Source organism: Benincasa hispida, chromosome 9, assembly GCF_009727055.1.
Source record: "Benincasa hispida cultivar B227 chromosome 9, ASM972705v1, whole genome shotgun sequence".
Lineage (NCBI taxonomy): Eukaryota > Viridiplantae > Streptophyta > Magnoliopsida > Cucurbitales > Cucurbitaceae > Benincasa > Benincasa hispida.
The window spans coordinates 64,831,285-64,849,037 of record NC_052357.1 but is presented as its reverse complement, the minus strand read 5'-3'; the positions used below and the strand labels follow the sequence as shown (position 1 = coordinate 64,849,037).

The 17,753-nt window shown below is 35.4% G+C and overlaps 2 protein-coding genes across 3 annotated transcripts; one reads left to right on the top strand and one right to left on the bottom strand.

Moving 5' to 3' along the window:
- Window positions 1-3,170: 3,170 nt before the first annotated feature.
- On the top strand, window positions 3,171-4,723 carry LOC120085018 (probable sarcosine oxidase). The gene has a single exon (XM_039040837.1). It carries the CDS (start codon window positions 3,305-3,307, stop codon window positions 4,532-4,534), a length of 1,230 nt encoding a protein of 409 aa, XP_038896765.1. The 5' UTR covers window positions 3,171-3,304; the 3' UTR covers window positions 4,535-4,723.
- A 597-nt stretch (window positions 4,724-5,320) lies between these two features.
- Window positions 5,321-17,493, bottom strand: LOC120085742 (centromere-associated protein E). 2 transcript variants are annotated; one of them, XM_039041917.1, is made up of 10 exons: window positions 17,256-17,493; window positions 16,857-16,990; window positions 15,744-16,335; window positions 10,110-15,610; window positions 8,174-9,056; window positions 7,434-8,080; window positions 6,885-7,029; window positions 6,693-6,774; window positions 6,491-6,602; window positions 5,321-5,716 (listed from the first exon to the last, which is right to left on the bottom strand). In XM_039041917.1, the coding sequence occupies exons 2-9, from the start codon at window positions 16,905-16,907 to the stop codon at window positions 6,500-6,502; spliced, it is 8,004 nt and encodes a 2,667-aa protein (XP_038897845.1). In that variant the 5' UTR covers window positions 16,908-16,990; window positions 17,256-17,493; the 3' UTR covers window positions 5,321-5,716; window positions 6,491-6,499. The 2 variants fall into 2 exon arrangements, with proteins under 2 accessions (XP_038897845.1, XP_038897846.1); XM_039041918.1 differs by lacking the exons at window positions 16,857-16,990; window positions 17,256-17,493 and having other exon boundaries at window positions 15,748-15,889.
- Between the last annotated feature and the right edge of the window lie 260 nt (window positions 17,494-17,753).

Genomic DNA, 17,753 nt, shown 5'->3' with positions numbered 1-17,753 from the left:
TATCAATTTTTTAGATCAAAGTCATTAATTCAATTATATCCATTGAACTATGCTTGGATTGACACAAAAGATATATATAATAGAAAAAGCAATTTATACCCCAAAATTCTTATAGTTGTATCAACTAAAACTAAAACCTAATATATTATCAATTAAAATTTAAACTTTCATAAATTAATCAAATTATACCTTTGATTTGTGAGCCCGGTTTATTTTTCACTTAGTTTCATTCAAAATTATCTCAAAATCACATTAATAAACTTATTCTCGAGAAATTGTCAAAAATAATACCCTCAACTTTCCAGCTTTCAAAACTAACATGCTTTTTGAAAAGTCGTTAAACTAGTCTTTTTTAGGCGAGATCGACCATCGAGATTTAGTTAAAAAATTTACTTTTTTTTAATTTATCATTTGGCCATTTTGGGTCTTTCTCCGTACATCTCGGAGAGATTAAACACAAGATTTTAGTAATTTTTCCTAATATTAAATAATCTATCGGAATCTCATACTATATCTTATATATTTTCAAATTTTCTCCAAATTCGATTATCTTTATCAAATATTATATTCAATTCTTATATAATTTTAGGTCAATTTATGTTTTTATAATTATATGAATTTCTAAATTTTCAAATGTTTTTTAAATTTTGGAAAAGATTAAATTTTGCAAAAAAAAAAAAAAACAAAAAAAAAACAAAAGTAAGATATGAAAAATATGTAAAATCTCGGTATTAATCTATCTGAAAATTCACTTTAATCTGCCTGAGATTTATACTGAGATTTTATATATTTTCCATATTTTACCTTTTTTTAAAAAAAATTAATCTTTTAAAAAACTTAAAAATCAAAATCAATCATCTAAGATCCATCTAAAAAAATTTATTTAGATAATTGGTAAATTGATTTGGAAATTATAAATTTGACTAAAGATTTAAAAAATTACATAAGATTTTGATATAATATTTTGTAAATGTAATCGATTTTGGATAAAATTTGAAAATATATAAGATTTGGTATAAGATTTAAAAAGATCACATAATATTTTGGAAAAATTACTAAAATTTCAGTATAATCTCTCTTAGATGTATCTAGGGTCCAAAAGGGCCAAAGTTAGAAAAAATGGTTTTTTTAAACTAAATGTCAATGGTCGATATCGTCCGAAATGGATCAAGAAAAACTATTTGAATGAATTTTTTTTAAAAAAAAAGTGATAATTTTGTAAAGTAAAAACTTAAAAGTGTTATGTCTAACAATTCCCCCACAAAATCACACAAGTATCAATGTTGTGTGTGTATGTATGTAAAAACTTAAATGTTATGTATGTATGTGATATATATATGTGTATGTATGTATAAATGTTGTGTGACGTAGTTTTCAAATTATTCGATATTTTTTAAGATTTCAGTATTAGATACAATATTAAAATTTTCATATTCATTTATAGAAAAAATAATTTTAATTTTATTAAAAGAATATACAACTTTAAGACACATGGGATGAAAAAACAAAAATTCACAGATCTATTGAGCATGGTTAAAGTTTAGGATTTTATGAAATATAAAACTTAAAAAGTTTTGGATCTATATGACATTGTTTAAATTATAGAAATCTATTGCACTCAAATTTAAAATGTTACAATATATATATATGAAATAGAAAGCAAAAGTTGTTTTAGTATTTCAAAATTATAAATAAATTAAATTAAATTAAATTAAAAGCTATATTCCAAAACTATAAAGAAAAAAAAAATAAAATAAAAAGTGATATGTGCGTTGGGAGAGCTTCAAACTTACGATTATTGATATAGGAGCATCCCAAACCAACGAGGCAAATAATAAAATAGTATCTTTAATTAATATTATAATACAAATTTACCTCAAATAAATACAAACTAAATTATATAATATTAAACTGGAGTAGCAACTAAACAATACATATCTCTACCTCTACTATATTAAAAGGAATTATATAGAGAGAATCTTTACTTGTTATTTTTTTTCCTTATATTTTTTTATAAATTTTCATATTTCTTTTTGTCGAGCAGTTGTGACTTTTCGATTGTAGGTGTCTTACGACAGATTATGGTGGTGAATTTTCCAATTTCTAGTTTACAAAATAAATTTATATATTTAAAAAATAAAGTCTTAGATCGAATAAGTGCAATTGATGTTATCATGATACAACTCTTCGAAATAGGATACAATAGATGTCAATTGGATGCATACGTTCGAGACGAAGACAGTTACACATCGAATTCAATTCTTCCAATATATATGTGAGATGCACACGTAATTAGAACTACAAAATTGTCATAGTTCTATAATATATTGTAAATATATTTGTATATTATATGCTAAACATTATTATTTAAAAAATAATAATTAGAACTACAATATTTTACATGCATCACACGTATTTCTTGACTAGTATATATATATAGTCATGAATGGAAGGGAGAGAAGATGGAGAAAAGGGAGGGAAAACATTAAACTCATATTAGCTTTTGTTAGTAATTAATAAAGATTTAATGACATGATGAAAATACTACTAAAATCAATCTTCAAACTTAAAGTCAAATTTGAAAACTGGACTAAAATGCTATCAAATTCAAACATGAAAATTTTTCTTTCATATTTTATATACAACACGTATCAGCGCGATTTCTATTTCCTACTAAATTTACCCTTAATTTCACAAAACTTATTATTATTCACTTCCTTATCATTTGGCTTAATAAAATTATAATTTATAGGTAAATATCTAATGTGACATTTCTTTAGTGTAAAACAATTACATGAGTGACTGAATCTCCTACGTCAGGAGAATGAAAGAATTTATATCAATTATCGTTGAACTAATTTTGCGAATCATTCACACCTTATACTTTCGTTTCTATTTTATCTCCCTTTTCTTTATATCACTTCAATTTGATTTTTTAATTCATTTCAACACATTTTTAGTATTTATATTTATATTACATAATACATAATTACATATAAGCCAATGTTCATCGTATATGAATATTGATAAAGTGGAGTTGGTAAAGAGAGAATCAATTGAAAATATTTTTATAACTACTTTTAGAAAAAGACAGAAAATATATATTAACTTAAATTGTCATGGAACTAGAAAAGGTAATTAAAAGATGGAAATGGCCATTTTCGTAATTTCAGCGTACTTCAGCACCTTCCTAGAATCTCCACAAATAATTTTCAATTTCAACAATTCAACTCCGTTCCTCTCATCGGAGACTCCGTCGGAGAGAAAAAAGGAAAACAAATCCCAAATCAAATCGGAGAGAGAAATGGCTGACTCCGGCACTCAATTCGATGTAATCGTCGTCGGCGCCGGCGTAATGGGCAGTTCAACGGGGTACCATCTCGCTAAAACAGGGAACAGAGTTCTGATTCTCGAGCAATTTGATTTTCTTCATCACAGAGGCTCTTCTCATGGCGAATCTCGTACCATACGCGCCACCTATCCAGAGGATTACTACCATGGCCTCGTTATGGAATCTTACGAGCTCTGGCGGATGGCGGAGGCGGAAATTGGCTACAGAGTCTATTTTCCGGCGGAACAGCTCGATATTGGCCCTTCCGACGACAAAAGTCTCGCCGCCGTCGTCGACACCTGCCGAAAGCATTCAATCCCTCATATGGTCCTGGATCGTGGGCAACTGGCGGAGAAGTACTCCGGCAGGGTAGAGATTCCGTCAGACTGGGTGGCGGTGTGGAGCAAATACGGCGGTGTAATTAAGCCGACGAAGGCGGTTTCGATGTTCCAATGTTTGGCTTACAAAAACGGCGCCGTTTTGAAGGACAATGCGGAAGTGGTGGAGATTAAGAGAGATGAGAGTAATGGAAGAATAGTTGTTTCAATAGCCAATGGGGAGAGCTTTAGTGGAAAAAAATGTGTAGTGACAGTTGGAGCTTGGGCTAGAAAGTTAGTTAAATCAGTTAGTCGGATTGAATTGCCAATTCAGCCATTGGAGGCTACTGTTTCCTATTGGAGGATCAAGGAAGGGGCCGAGGCCGAGTACGCAATCGGAGGGGACTTTCCGACTTTTGCTAGCTATGGCAACCCGTATGTTTACGGGACGCCATCGTTGGAGTTTCCAGGACTAATTAAGGTGGCTATGCACGGTGGGCATCAGTGCAACCCGGATAAGCGATCGTGGGGCAGTGGAGGACGGCTACCGATATCTGCATTGAAGGAATGGATAGAGGAGAGGTTTGGAGGGAGGGTGGATTCAAGTGATCCGATAGCGACGCAATTGTGTATGTATTCAATGACACCGGATGAAGACTTTGTGATTGACTTTTTGGGAGGGGAATTTGAAAAAGATGTGGTGATCGGTGGCGGGTTTTCGGGGCATGGGTTCAAAATGTCACCGGCGATCGGGAGGATACTGGCGGAGCTTGCATTGAAAGGGGAAGCGGAGGGGGTGGAGCTGAAGTACTTTAAGATAGCAAGGTTTGAAGAGAATCCAAAAGGTAATATCAAGAGCTTTGCAGATCAAGTAAAGCTTCTCTAGAACAGCTCCTCTGCCTTTTGATTAATCTCAAAGGCATTCATGGTTTTCTTTGTTTAATTCTACATTAAATAACTCCTCAACTCTTTCTCCTACTTAGAAGTTGTAATAGTTACATTTTTTTTTTTAAAATTTCAATGTGTGGGAGTAGATATAAACCCAACCTCTTAATGACAGGAAAAATTACAAAAATCACAAGCATGAAAATTTAGTCGTTGAATTTTTACATTGTTAAAATTTGGTCCTCAAATTTATAATAGCAGTGGAAATGAGACCCTCAAATAATAAAAACTTATTTGAAAGTTTAATTTTTATCATTTGAGATTCTAACTTCTAAAACTATTTTAGTTCGAGGTAGTAAAATTGAAAGCCTAAAAGTTGTAATTACAACTATTATCATACATTGAGAGTAGTCTTTGCAATTTACCTTAATAATAATGAGATAGTAACAAATGACAGAGGTGACATTTAGCATAGTGTTGAGAATAAATTCTACAAGATAAACTAGCTGTGCTTCCTGCCTTTTTGTCAATGTTCACATGAGCTGGAATTTGTTGTCGATTGTACTTACCCACATGTGGCTTTTTATTGCTAAACGTCATTAATGAGAAGTTTTAATGCAAGTTTAATTTACACTCATTAGTTTACTAACTTGTATTGCTACAACAAGCAGAAACATTTTATAAAATCATAACTTAAGGTTTAAAGAAGTGAAATATTATATTACACAAACACAACCATCCAATTTGAGAAACAAAAATTACAATTTAAGGACCAATGAGATGTAAATTAAAATAAATTGAAAAGAATGCAAAAGCTTGCTTATCTAAAAGCTGGAAAGCCTTTTTTAGGCTTTGTAGCAAAATTTGTAACAAGAATAACTATGTCTGGTACAATCTGAAAGGTTTTTCTGAGTAAACAAATTGATGATCTATACTTTGTAATAGACAAGGATTCTGTGATCTTTATTTGATGCAGCCAATCAATCTGGGATTTGCTAGGAAAAAATGGGGGAAATCCCAGTCGCTTGGATGAACAAAAAAAAAATACAAGGAAAAAAATAATCTGACCATTCTAATGGTAGTAGTAAACATGTACAAACGAATGACGAGCCTAATTATCTATTTGAGATGGAGGGGAACCAGTTATACGAACTCCACTCTTCGATTCAAAACCGATATGGACCTGGACAAGGGAGAAGGCAAAAGAGGACTAAGAATCTCCATTGATATGATGTACAGCATGTAACAAAATACGTGAACATACAAACTACTTCAAGGTCAAATAAGTAAATATATTTGTGAACCACCACAGAAAAGATGAAAGCTAAATTGTCAAAGATACCAGTAAACTTGCTCGTTTGTTTAAAATACCCTTATTCTTTCAAAAATTGCAATACATACCTACATACATATACATATAGATATATATTGAAAGGATAAAAAATTGCAATATTAACCTTGGCTTTTTATAATTTATATAAAATTGAGATTTGGAACAAGTTTGACAATGATTTATAACATCATGGTGGTGTTTGGTCCTGATTTCTACTCCAAATGGTAGTTTAGAAACACTTATGGAAGGTCAAGAGTAACATTACAACTTTTGAAGGCATATGGTTATTTTTTAGCGGGAGTTGCAAATATAGCAATCAGGCCAAGTGTTTGCATATATAGCACAATGCAAAAGAATTTGCAGATATAGCAAAATTCAGACTTTGCTTTCAAAGTCTATAAGTGATAGACCCGTAAGTAGAGGGTCCATATCACTTGTAGAAGTCTATCAGTAATAGAGTCTATTACTGATAGATTTTGCTATATTTGCAATTCTTTGAAAATATTGTTATACACTTAATTATTATCCCTAAAAGCGCTACCCGATGCAGTTACCCTACTTTTTAAACAAATGACAAAATACAGAGGTATTTTGTCTAATTTAACCAAAAGATGAATAACTAACCGATTTAGCTCAAACTACAAATGTGGCAACGAGTGCATGTAATATGGCCCAATAGAATATAATCCCCAGTCGTAATGCAGGTTGCCGCATCAGTGCCCGATCACAAGAAACCCTAGCAAAATTGTATACAAAATCATGTTACACACTTGTTCAGATTTTATAGATTTATTTAAGTGACTGAAAAGAGTATCTGAATGCCTACCAAAGACCATCAATCATGTCTGTTGCACGTCTTGAAAACTTTGGAACAAGTCTCGATGAAGCTAATGACTTGAAACCATGCACTACAATGGACGAGAATCAAAGGAACAGTAAGTTTAAGCTATCTGACAAATGAAAAAGTTGAAAAGCAAGGAGACCGTAACCACAATAATTTAGAATTTTAGAATTTTACCTTTATCATCATCTTCATCCTCTAATCTATTACTACTGCTAGCAGGATCCATATCAATGGCAATTGCAACTTGATCAGTATTGCCTTTGCGCAAGCTACGAACTTGAGGTGTAACAGAAGTACTGCTTGCAGCCCATTTGTTAATCTGCGCAAGAATGCATAAGGTAGAACTTTTCACAGGGTGCTTCGACACAAAACGGTGACAAAAACAATGTACGAAGAGTTAAATTACTTCTGCTACTTCAGGGAAAAAAAGAGAGAGAGAGAGAATTGAACAAAAGTAATTTGACGTGGATCTACTGGGGCAAACCAAGCAAACGTGTAAACTTTAGTTGATAAATTAGTTAAAAGGGAAAATGCAAAGGATTATGCACGAGGCTATTTCAACAGAATCGTGCAACATCAAAAATTGCAAGAAATTATGTTCCGAAGTAAAAGCGACAAGGCAGGTCCCTATTTCTAGGCTAACTTCCATGAACTAATTTCACTCAACAGGACGTAAGAAACAAAATAATCAAAAGAAAAGAAAAGAGCTACAAAAGATCTCACCAATGGTTCAGATTCAAAAATTTCAGGGGTTGCACTGCTCGTTCTATTATCATCTCCAACATCTTCAAGCAAGTTTAGTTGCAATTCCCTACGTTTCAGTTCTTCTACCTTATTCTTTTCAACCAGCAACAATTCGTCCTTCCTCTGAGATACTGCTTGAAGATCCTCAATTTCTTTTAGAATTGATGTTATCTTCTTCTTGAGGACTTCCTTGCATTCACGAACTTCGTTTTCCTGGTCATCATGACCTATATGAGACAGCCCCGCCCGAGCTCCCACCATGTCAAACCATGTTATGACCTCATTAATATCCTCTGTACTTCTGTTGCTTGTTTGAGTTGCAACAAGAGCATCATTGGTACATCTTGTTACCTCTTGTCTCAAAAAGGAGATTTCAGCATCCCGTTCTTGCAACTGTGCTTGAAGTTTTTCAACCTCAGTTAAGAGACTTTCAGATAGATGATGAAGCTCGTCAAATTTTGTCACTGTGATTGAGAGCTTTTTTGTGAGCTTCCCTCGAGAAGTTTCAATGCTCTCAAGTTCTTGATTCTTTTGCTTCAAGACTTTTTCCAGCTCCTCAATCTTGTTGGTCAAACCTTCCATCTGCACCTCTTCCTCATCAAGTGCATGCATTAATGCTTCAATTTCTGTGGACATCAAGCAAAGCCAGCCTGAGTATTGATAATCTTATGAAATATGAACAGTGGATATATGAAGGATTTAAGCACAATTTAACATACCTTGGTCTTTTGCTGCGAGCAAATCTGTGAGCGATCTGACCCTCTCCCGTAACTCATCTGAGATAGACAAACCATCTTGCATCTCCCTTAATCTCTGCTCCAGAACCTTTCTCTCACCCTCCACTTGTTCCACTACTTTCTCCAACTTACGTACCTCATCTTTTGAAGCTTGGAGATCAAGCGAATATCTAGTTGCAGTTCCTTCTGCTTCCTTAATTTGACCAACAAGCTCCATGCAAATTCCTTCCTTCTGGATGTCCTTTTCCTGAAGCTCTTTCTGCAAATTTGCCATTGCAACCTTCATTTCCCTTACACTCCCGTCAAACATTTCAGCTTTCAAACTTATAAATTCCCTCACTGCTAACAGCAACCTGTCAGCAATCATCTGGACATATTCCTCAGACAATAAATGAGTTTTTCGACTGCATGAAAGTTGATCAGGTGTTGTGGAAACAATATCCAGCCCCAAATTTTCACTAGTCAAATCATTTCCCATTAGTTCCCCTTTTCTATGGTCAACTTCCTTAATTGTAGATGTGCATGCTTCAAGAAGCACCGCAAAGTTTCTACATAAGATATCACCTTCCTTTTCTTTATCTTTTGCAACTGATTCACTCTGTTGCACATTCAACTCTAATGCTTGGACCAACTCTTTCTGTGAATTAACTTCTTGATAAAGTTCTCCCAGTATCTTAGATAGAGAGTCAGACTGTTTATGAATTGACACACAATGGCCATCTATCATTTCTTTCAGACCCCCAATTTCCTTCATCGATTCTTCTAGCTGATGCACAACTTGACTATGTATTTCCATTGCAACATTTTCATCGACAGGAGCATTAGCGTAGGAGTTCAACCAGGAATCCAGAGCAAAAAATCTCCCCTAAAAGAAAAAGAATCCTCGTCAATAAGCCCATTGATTAAAACCAACATAGATTTTCAGAAGCATGGAAACCAAAACAGAATTTAAACCTTTATTATGTACTATTTACAATTCTGACTACCTTATTTAGTTATTTATTAAAAACTACCATTAATTTAGGTTAAAAATCACTTTGTCCCTAAAATTTTCATATAAGTAACAATTTAGTCCCCGAACTTTACTATGTAACAATCTATCCTTGAACTTTAAAATTTGTAAAGATTTAGTCCCTATTATAGAAATTAATGTTAAGGTTTAATGAAATTTCATGCATAAATAAATCATTAAACTAATTAGAGACTCAATATTTTTAAAAAATACAAAGTTTACATTAGTTTGACATCTAATTTTGCTGAATTATTTTACGTCAGAGACTAAATTGTTACAATTTCGAAAGTACAAGGACTAAATTGTTATATATTAAAATTCAGGAACTAAATTGTTATATACTAAAATTCAGAAACTAAATTCTTACAAAATTGAAAGTACAGGAACTAAATCGTTACAAATCAAGGACTAAATTGATACTTTCAAGAAAATTCCAGGCCCAAAAGTGTTTTTTAGCCTTGTTTTTATTTAACTAACGTGTTTACCGAAGACTTGTGAGTGCATTCTGGGAGAAAGAGGCTAAAGACAAGATTAGATGCAATGAATAAAAAATTTAGAGAGTTATCCTAAAACTATGTTGCTGAGTTGAGAAAACCAGATTCAACAATCTCAATAACTTGCCCTTTTGTAAATTTCATACGTCAATGTATTAAAAAAATAAATAAATAAATAAATAATCTCAATAACTTGGATTTATGGAACTAGCAACCGAGCATGGATTTGTGTTATGCTATTCAAACCCACACCTTAAAAGCGGAACCAAAAGTTTTCAATACGAAAATCAAGTTTCCTGTCGTAAACTCTGAAAAATGCTTGACCCAAGGGGCAGTCTGACCAGGGGTCAGGTAATGAATTATGAAACGGCTATTAAGGGAACCAGGCAAATTTACAGAGGAACCAACGTACCTTGTCCTTCTTAAAGGCACCAGATACAGTGGAAGGAGAAGGATTGACCTCAGTAGGAACATTAACTTTAGTACAGGACTCAATAGCAGCTTCCAGATTGTAAAAGGCATCCAAATCCCTAGAGAAAGCATCCACAAGTAAGCCATTGATCTCACGCAAGGCCTCCTTTAGTCGATCAAGGCCAGATTTCAATCCCATAAATTGAGAAATTTGGTTCTTTCTTTCCTTCAAGTGGAGAGTAGATAACTTTTCAAGTTCTGAAAGAGCTTCAAGCTTGGTAGTCTCTGCTAAGTCTCTTTCCTTGGTCAATTCAGCAATCTCGTCGGAAGCTTTTACTAGCTCTTCTTGAAAAGCATCATTTCTTTCCTGAACTTCATTCAATTCTGCAAGAAGTAACTCTGCTGCTCTTCTGGACTTCATAGACTCTTGTTCAGATAAAAACATGGCTTCACGCAGATCAGAGCACATTTTTCCAACTTGTTTCAGTTTCTCGATGGGATCAGTTTCATTAACATCAACGTTAATTTCAATGTGATCTAAAGTGTTAATAATTGATCCCAATTTATATTCTTTTTCCCCTAAATTGCTTTCTGTTTCAGTCAACTGATTCTTCAGAGACAGATTCTCTGATTCCAAAGCCTCCACCCTTCCTGAGTAAACAGAGAAATCCCTAAACTTCTGCTCATAACTAGCAAGAGTATTTTCCTGAGATTTCATCTCAGATCTCAGTTGTTCCAACTCAGTGGTCATCTCTTCAATGGCTTGTTTCTGACTGTCTCGTAGTTGAAGCAAAGATTTTCCCTTCCGGACAGCAACATTTAGTTTCTCTCTGACAGACGCTGACTTCTGCTCCTCCAGACTTAGCAGTTCCTGCAACTCATCCTTCTTTTTATCTAAACTTTCAACCTTGACAATTAAAGATTCGTGCATCTCCATATATTGATCCCTCTCCTTTGTCACAACCATCAATTGATGCATTGCATCCTCTAGATCTTTCTTGAGAACGTTTACATCATTTTGCCAAGCAACATCCGCATCTATGCTTCTGGCAAGCATTTCTTCAGTATCAGGTCCATTCATAGCTCTCCCAGGCACAGCATTCCCTAAAGAAGATGCTGAATAATTTTGAACTAGCTTCATCACTATCAATTCAAGAAATTCAATACTGCTACTCCCAAAAACCAAATCATTCATATCCTCGTCTAGCAATGCATTACTTACCAAAGCCTCCAATTTCACTATTTTATGCTCAGTAGAAATTAATGTCTCCTGCATATTGCTTAATTCATTTTGTAATATTATGTTCTCAATTTCATTCTCAAAACTTCCAAATGATAGATGGTCATTATGATGATAGATTATTTCCAACTTTTCAGAGAGCTTCTCTCTATCAAGCAAGACTGACTGGAGCTCTGCCTCAATGTGAGAAATTTTCTTCTGTGAATCATCCAGATCTGCAGTTAAGGATCCACAATAGTTCTCTAAATAATTGACCCTCTGATGAAGAGAATCCCTATCATGACAAGCCTCTGAAAGGGATCTGTGCAACCATTCAATTTTATCTTCTGGTTCCATGGACCGCAAGTGTGAAGGAATATCAATCTTTTCGAGGAGCTCTTCCCATCGTTGGACTATAATATTCCTTTCCATTAATGACTGTTCAAGCATTTCATTTTGTTCAGCTAACCCATAAAACTTTGTTTGGAGCTCCTCATATTTTCTTCTCAAATCATCCCCAACATTTGCATCCGGCTGCACTTCATCTTTCCAGGCATCTGTAATGGCAAAATTAGCATCAGAGCCTGAGCCTCCTGCAACTGAACTCCTTTGATCCCAATCCGTATGGACTAAATTCTCGCCAGTACTTGACTTGGCTAACCAATCAATCTTCTCAATTATGTCTCTTGAATGAAAATTCTCTGGCAAATCAAGTTCATCAAGAATCTCCTCTATCCTCTGAAGAACTGAATCTTTAAGAAGGAATGATTCTCTTAGTGCAGTGGCAGAATTTCGAATGTACGAAAGCTCAGATTCCAGTGCTTCAACACGCTCTCCTGCCTCTGAATAGATTTTAAGTTTCATTTCAGTCTCGTGAAGCCTAGTGTCTTTCATCTGTAACTCCTGCAAGCACCTCTCCAGTTCACTGGAAGTCTGTGCTAGTGACTGCTTCAGATTATCCCGTTGTACAATCAAACTTTTTCCCTTGGCAACAGCTATGCTTAGCTTCTCTCTGATTGCAGACACTCGCTGCTCTGCTTGTTCCAGTTCATTAACTTTATCCTTTAATTCAGATCGAGAAGCCACTAAGGCTTCCTGTGCCTGGCTTAAGCTTTCTTTTAGAAGAACAATTTCACATTCATGATCGAGAATCAAGTTGCTCAAGTCATGCACACTTTCCTGCAGTTCAGTGAATTTCATCATTACGGATTTAGACTCTTCTCTAGATAAGCCTAATTGCAACTCAGATTCCCTGTATTTTTGTAAAAGCAATGATACCATAAATTCCAAACGAGAGGCAGGTATTTCAGCACGATCCTTCTCAGTGTCTTCTAGTAATAACACACTTTGAACATCTTTAATCAATTTTTCAATGCCAATAGAATCAAGGCATCTCTCCCTAAACTCAGCAAATTCTACAGTCCTATGTTGCAAGTCAAAGCGAAGTTTATCGTTTACAGACTCAAGTTGCAGTCTCTCATTAATACAATCCTCCAGTGGCTTGATTAAGGCCTCAAAGTTGCTGTAATCTAAGGGATCGCCCAACATCTTGAATTGCATGTTCATGTCACTTCCACTTACAGAACCACAAGAAGCAATATAAAGTTTTTGCAACTCACCATATATCTTATGCAGCATATTTACAGAAAACTCGGTCTTTCTAAACAAATTATCATATTTTTCATTTACTTCTTCACATAATATCCTAAATGTTTCGCCATTGGAGGCAGTAGCTTGAAGTTTCTCTCTGAGATCATCAATCACTTTCACAGCATCTATGACAGAGGCAGCAATGCAGCTAGGCAATTGGTCACTAGTGCAAAATTTAATGGCTGAAGTATCAGATTTCCCTAACGATTCATCAAGCTTAGCAAATGTTTCAGCAAGCTCCAATAAGAAAGAGTGCCAGTCCTTCTCAAGTGTCATTGTCCTTTCAATTGCTCCCTCCTGCAAATTGTCTAACTGATTACATATCAAAGAAACCATCTCATTTGAGCTTTGATGAAGATCACATAATTGACACTCCAACTCAGCAAGTTTTAATTCATATCCACATAACCTTTCAGCAAGCTCACTATTAGAATTTTTGTGGTGCATGCCATGTTGCTTTAAAGACTCGTTAAGAATCTCGAGTTCATAGATCTTATCACCAGCATCATCCACGTGATGTTTTAAGCATTCAAATAAAACCCCATGCTCAATGTTGGCTATCACCAAATCATTACTATGGTTCTCCAAAGCTTCAAATTTATCCTTGAATTCGCTCAATTTTGATATAGCAACTTTCCGATCATCACGCTCTCCCTTGAGCAACATAATGACATTCTCACTGTCCACGACCACTTGACGAAGCAGTACTCTCAAATTGTCCACAATTTCAATTGATAAATTAAATGAATCATTAGGTAACTGGATTTCAGCCTCCACCTCATGCTCTTCAACATTTACCTTTGATTCAAAGGCTTGAATTAGTTTAGAAACGGCAGGGGCAGCCATTTTACTGCCTGACCTGCTAGAGGTAGAATTGGACTGCAACCCTGTGATTTCCTTCTCAAGTTTCTGTAACATCAGATCTGCTTCCTTTAAGTGTTTACCCAAGGTTACAAACCCAAGAGAATCGTCAAAAAATTCCTGTTCAGTTACCATGAAGGGTTTCCCACCAGCAAGAACAGAAGAAGTATCGGGTAAACATTTCTCGAAAGTGATCTGGGAAGAAACATTTCCTTGAGACTTATTTCCATGATACTGGTCGGAGTCCGCATTTTCATCCTGATCCTCATCTTCTGTAGATCTCGTTTGTAGAGACATTATTTCACCACAAAGTTCTTCGATTTTAAATTTATGTATATCAAGACTGTTGCTGAGAAATACGTTTTCCTCCGTGAGTTGGTCAAGCTGCACTAATGCATCTTTAAGGTCACCCTCGAACTTTACCCGTTCCTCATGTTCAGTTGACAGTCTCTCATCAAGAACAATCAGCTCAGACGCCATTTTCTCGTTCTCATGAAACAAACGGTTCTTATCTTCATCAACCTTTGTCCTATCCTCTGTTACCAGTAGAAGGTTCTTGGTTAAGTTCATAATTTCTTCTTGTTGAGTAGCTACCAAGCTTTTACAATTGGCAAGTTCAACTGACAGAGTCCCATTCACCTGAAACAACTGCTCTCTTTCTTCTTCAAGTTTTGATTTTTCCTCTGCTACTGATGACAAACTCCCCATTAACTTAGAATTTTCAGCCTCCAGAGCCACCTTCAAACTCTTTAAGCTACTTAATTCTGATAATATCTTTTCATTCTCATTGTCATACAACTCCTTTTCCTCAGCTAATTTCCTTTTATTTTCGTTTTCAAAAGTGATAATACCATTTAATCTTTCATTCTCCCCTTCTAACATTGTCACCAAATGCTTGCACTCATCCAACTCTTTTGTTAATCTGAACATATCTCCATGTAACTTTTCCAAGCTATTCTCTGTCTCGCTAGTTCTAGAAGAAAGCTTTTCTATCTCTGCCTCTGCAGTTAGCAGCTGATCTCTGAGCTCCTCCTTCGCAATTGAAACATCCACAAGTTCAGATCTGCAATGTGAAAGTTCATCCACGAGGCTCTGATTTCTCTCAACAACTTCATTGAGTGAGGTATTAAGCAGAGACATATCATTGGTTGATTTATAACGATGGTTATCAAGCTCCATTTGTAGTTCATTCTGTTCAGTAATTTGCATGTTAAAGATATCTTTCGAGAAACTTGTTACTATCAACTCTTCTTTCATTCTCTCCAGTAAATCAAAAAATTTACAATCTTGTCCAAATGAAGAAAAAGTCCCTGACTGTGCATCCGAAGTTGCAGTCATATGTGCATTATGGGAGATAGAATTGGTATCTCCCGCATCAGAAATTTTCACACTTGTTTGTGAAGCCCTTTCGTGGCCCTCCGACTGATCTGCAAAATTATCTTCTGGTATATATTGCACTTGACACGTGCTTGAATGTATCGTAGCTTCTGCATGAACTTGTCTTTCTTCTTTCCAGTTATCTCTATTACTACTTGAACTATTCTCCATACCTAATTTTTCTCCCGGACTAGAAATTGAATAACTGTTTGATTCGGTTACAGCACCAGATACAGATACCACATCTGTTGCAATAACCTCTTCTTCGTTGCAGCATGTTTCCTTAAAAGTAGTCTCTGCTGCTGACTCACTCGTGCCACCAGTCTCTAGCTGCTTATCTCCTGCAAGCTCTGTTTCATGGACTTGACCAGATTGCATCAGTGCATCCTCCATGCCTATCAATCAAAAAAATAAGGATATATTTAATTATAAATGACTTGCACTTGGTTTCCCTGACCACGCAGTTTATTGGGACAAACCATGAGTAAAATACATTAGCAAATAAGTACCAAAGAATAAGAGGACAACCTACATCTTCCCTTGCTTGCAACAAAGATGTAGACTGTGAAGGCAACAGCTCTTCTTCCCTACATCCACCCCATACTTCAACTATTTTTCCTTGCTGCTCCACAGAAGCAGAAGAAATTTGGGAAGAGGATTCGGTGGAAGACAAATTAGAAATATGATTATTGTTCTCTTCAGCATCGGTAGGAAGGGAAGGTTCAAATGATACAAATCCAGCGGCCTCAGCATTTTGGATTGATTGATCACAGTCCTCCCTATACCCCACTTCCTGCATCGGAATCTCTGCCTGGTCAATTGCTGATGTTTCACCCAAATCCATCTCTTGCTTAACAGAAACTGTTGAATGATTAATCTCTGCTGCCAAGGAATGTTCTGTAGAAGGTGATGCTGAAGAATCGACAGTATCTGGATCGCAGTCAACACTAGATATAAGTACTCCATCAGTGGAATACCTCCCAGATGTGGATTTAGCAGCACCAGTCGCAATGTCTGCATCTGCATCTGCATCATGCTGTTCCAATTTACTTTTATTTTTTGATGAACTTCCCTGGCTACCACTGCCTTTATTATCCTTCTTCTTTCGGAACTGCTGGAGCTGATGAATAGAGAAAATAAAGGGGGGAAACCATAAATTTCAGTCTCCCACACCCAAATGGTAGTAGCTGGTGCATGAGAAAACAATTTTTTCCATTCTAAGGACAGAAAGGTCCTTTGAAGGTTAAAAATGATAAATCTCAATCAAATCAAATATATGTTCAGAATTTTGACGCGCAGAATTCTTCCAATCAATGTTCTTCACCCATGAACTAGAAACTAATACCCAAACCCAAACTTAAAATAATTAATATTCCTGGAACATAAAGGAATCTACCAACTGGGAGTCATTGGAAACTCAAGAAAGGAAAATAAAGGGGTAAATATGAAAATAGAGTAAGTAGCAAAATTTGGTTACCCAACTCGGTCTACATTAAACCCTATGAAATGAGCAAAACGAATTTCACTTTTGTGAAACTATCGGCTACAGTAATGGAATACTTCTACATTTTCCCATTCAACTTACTAAATGAGACGCTTGACATATATTTTAAAATAAAAATAAAAGGAACACGAATTTACCTTCTTCCTGCCTGCGGCGAGCAGATCGGAACGGCTCTTGTTCTTGTCCATCCGATCCACTCCGTTTTTTCCCCCCACACTTACTTAAATGGTAATCACCAATGAATCATTCATCTTTTCCAAGCACCGAAACTCTACACAAACAATATTTCATTCACAGCTCGTAAACGCCGCATTCATGTTTCAACACCAATAAATTAAACCAAAACACGAACTAGTTTCAAATCATAGCTATCACCAAATAACAAACCTCCTCCTAAACTAATCCTAAACTATTCCAAGAGTCGCACATCCAGTTTAAAGCAGAAAGCACCAAATCCTTTTAATTGAAGCGCAAAGCAGGAGAAAAATCAAGAAAAGTAATGAGAGAAAATGATTTGGGGGAAATAAAGAACAGACCTCGATTGGAATCGCCAAAATCAATTGAAGAAGTTGGAGATGGCTTTGGATTGAAAACAGAAAATCTTCGTCTCTGTTTCACTCTCCTCCTTTGTAATGCGTCGCTTTTTGCTTTCCAGATCTCACGCAAGCTCCCTTCGCTTTCGCTGGTGAAATGTAGAGTCGATGAACCAAATAAATTGTAATGAAAAATGAAAGAGAATAATAAATGGAAATATGTGTTGGCCTGTGTTTTTGCCTGTTTGGTGTGTGCCTAATTCTTCTTCTATATGACGCCGATTTGCCGTTTATGAGTCCTGATGAACCGGACCCGGCCGTCGGTGTGAACCCGGTTTAGTTTGTAAATGGCAAACACGTGTCGTTTCCCTTTTTTTTACAAATTACAAAAACCACCTCAACAATATCGTAGTAATTACAATTATACCTTTAAATTTTCAATTTTAAAAATTATACCCTCAAACTTGTACAAATATTTTGGTCAAATTGTACCTTGAAATT

What these genes read in the sequence shown, in the direction of transcription:
- LOC120085018 (XM_039040837.1), top strand. Translation starts at nt 3,305, where the DNA reads ATGGCTGACTCCGGCACTCAATTCGATGTAATCGTCGTCGGCGCCGGC.
- LOC120085742 (XM_039041917.1), bottom strand. Translation starts at nt 16,907, where the DNA reads ATGGACAAGAACAAGAGCCGTTCCGATCTGCTCGCCGCAGGCAGGAAG. An exon ending in TCGCCGCAGGCAGGAAGAAG is followed by an intron (nt 16,336 to 16,856) that starts GTAAATTCGTGT and finishes TCTATTCATCAG; the next exon opens with CTCCAGCAGTTCCGAAAGAA. An exon ending in GCAAGCAAGGGAAGATGTAG is followed by an intron (nt 15,611 to 15,743) that starts GTTGTCCTCTTA and finishes TTTGATTGATAG; the next exon opens with GCATGGAGGATGCACTGATG.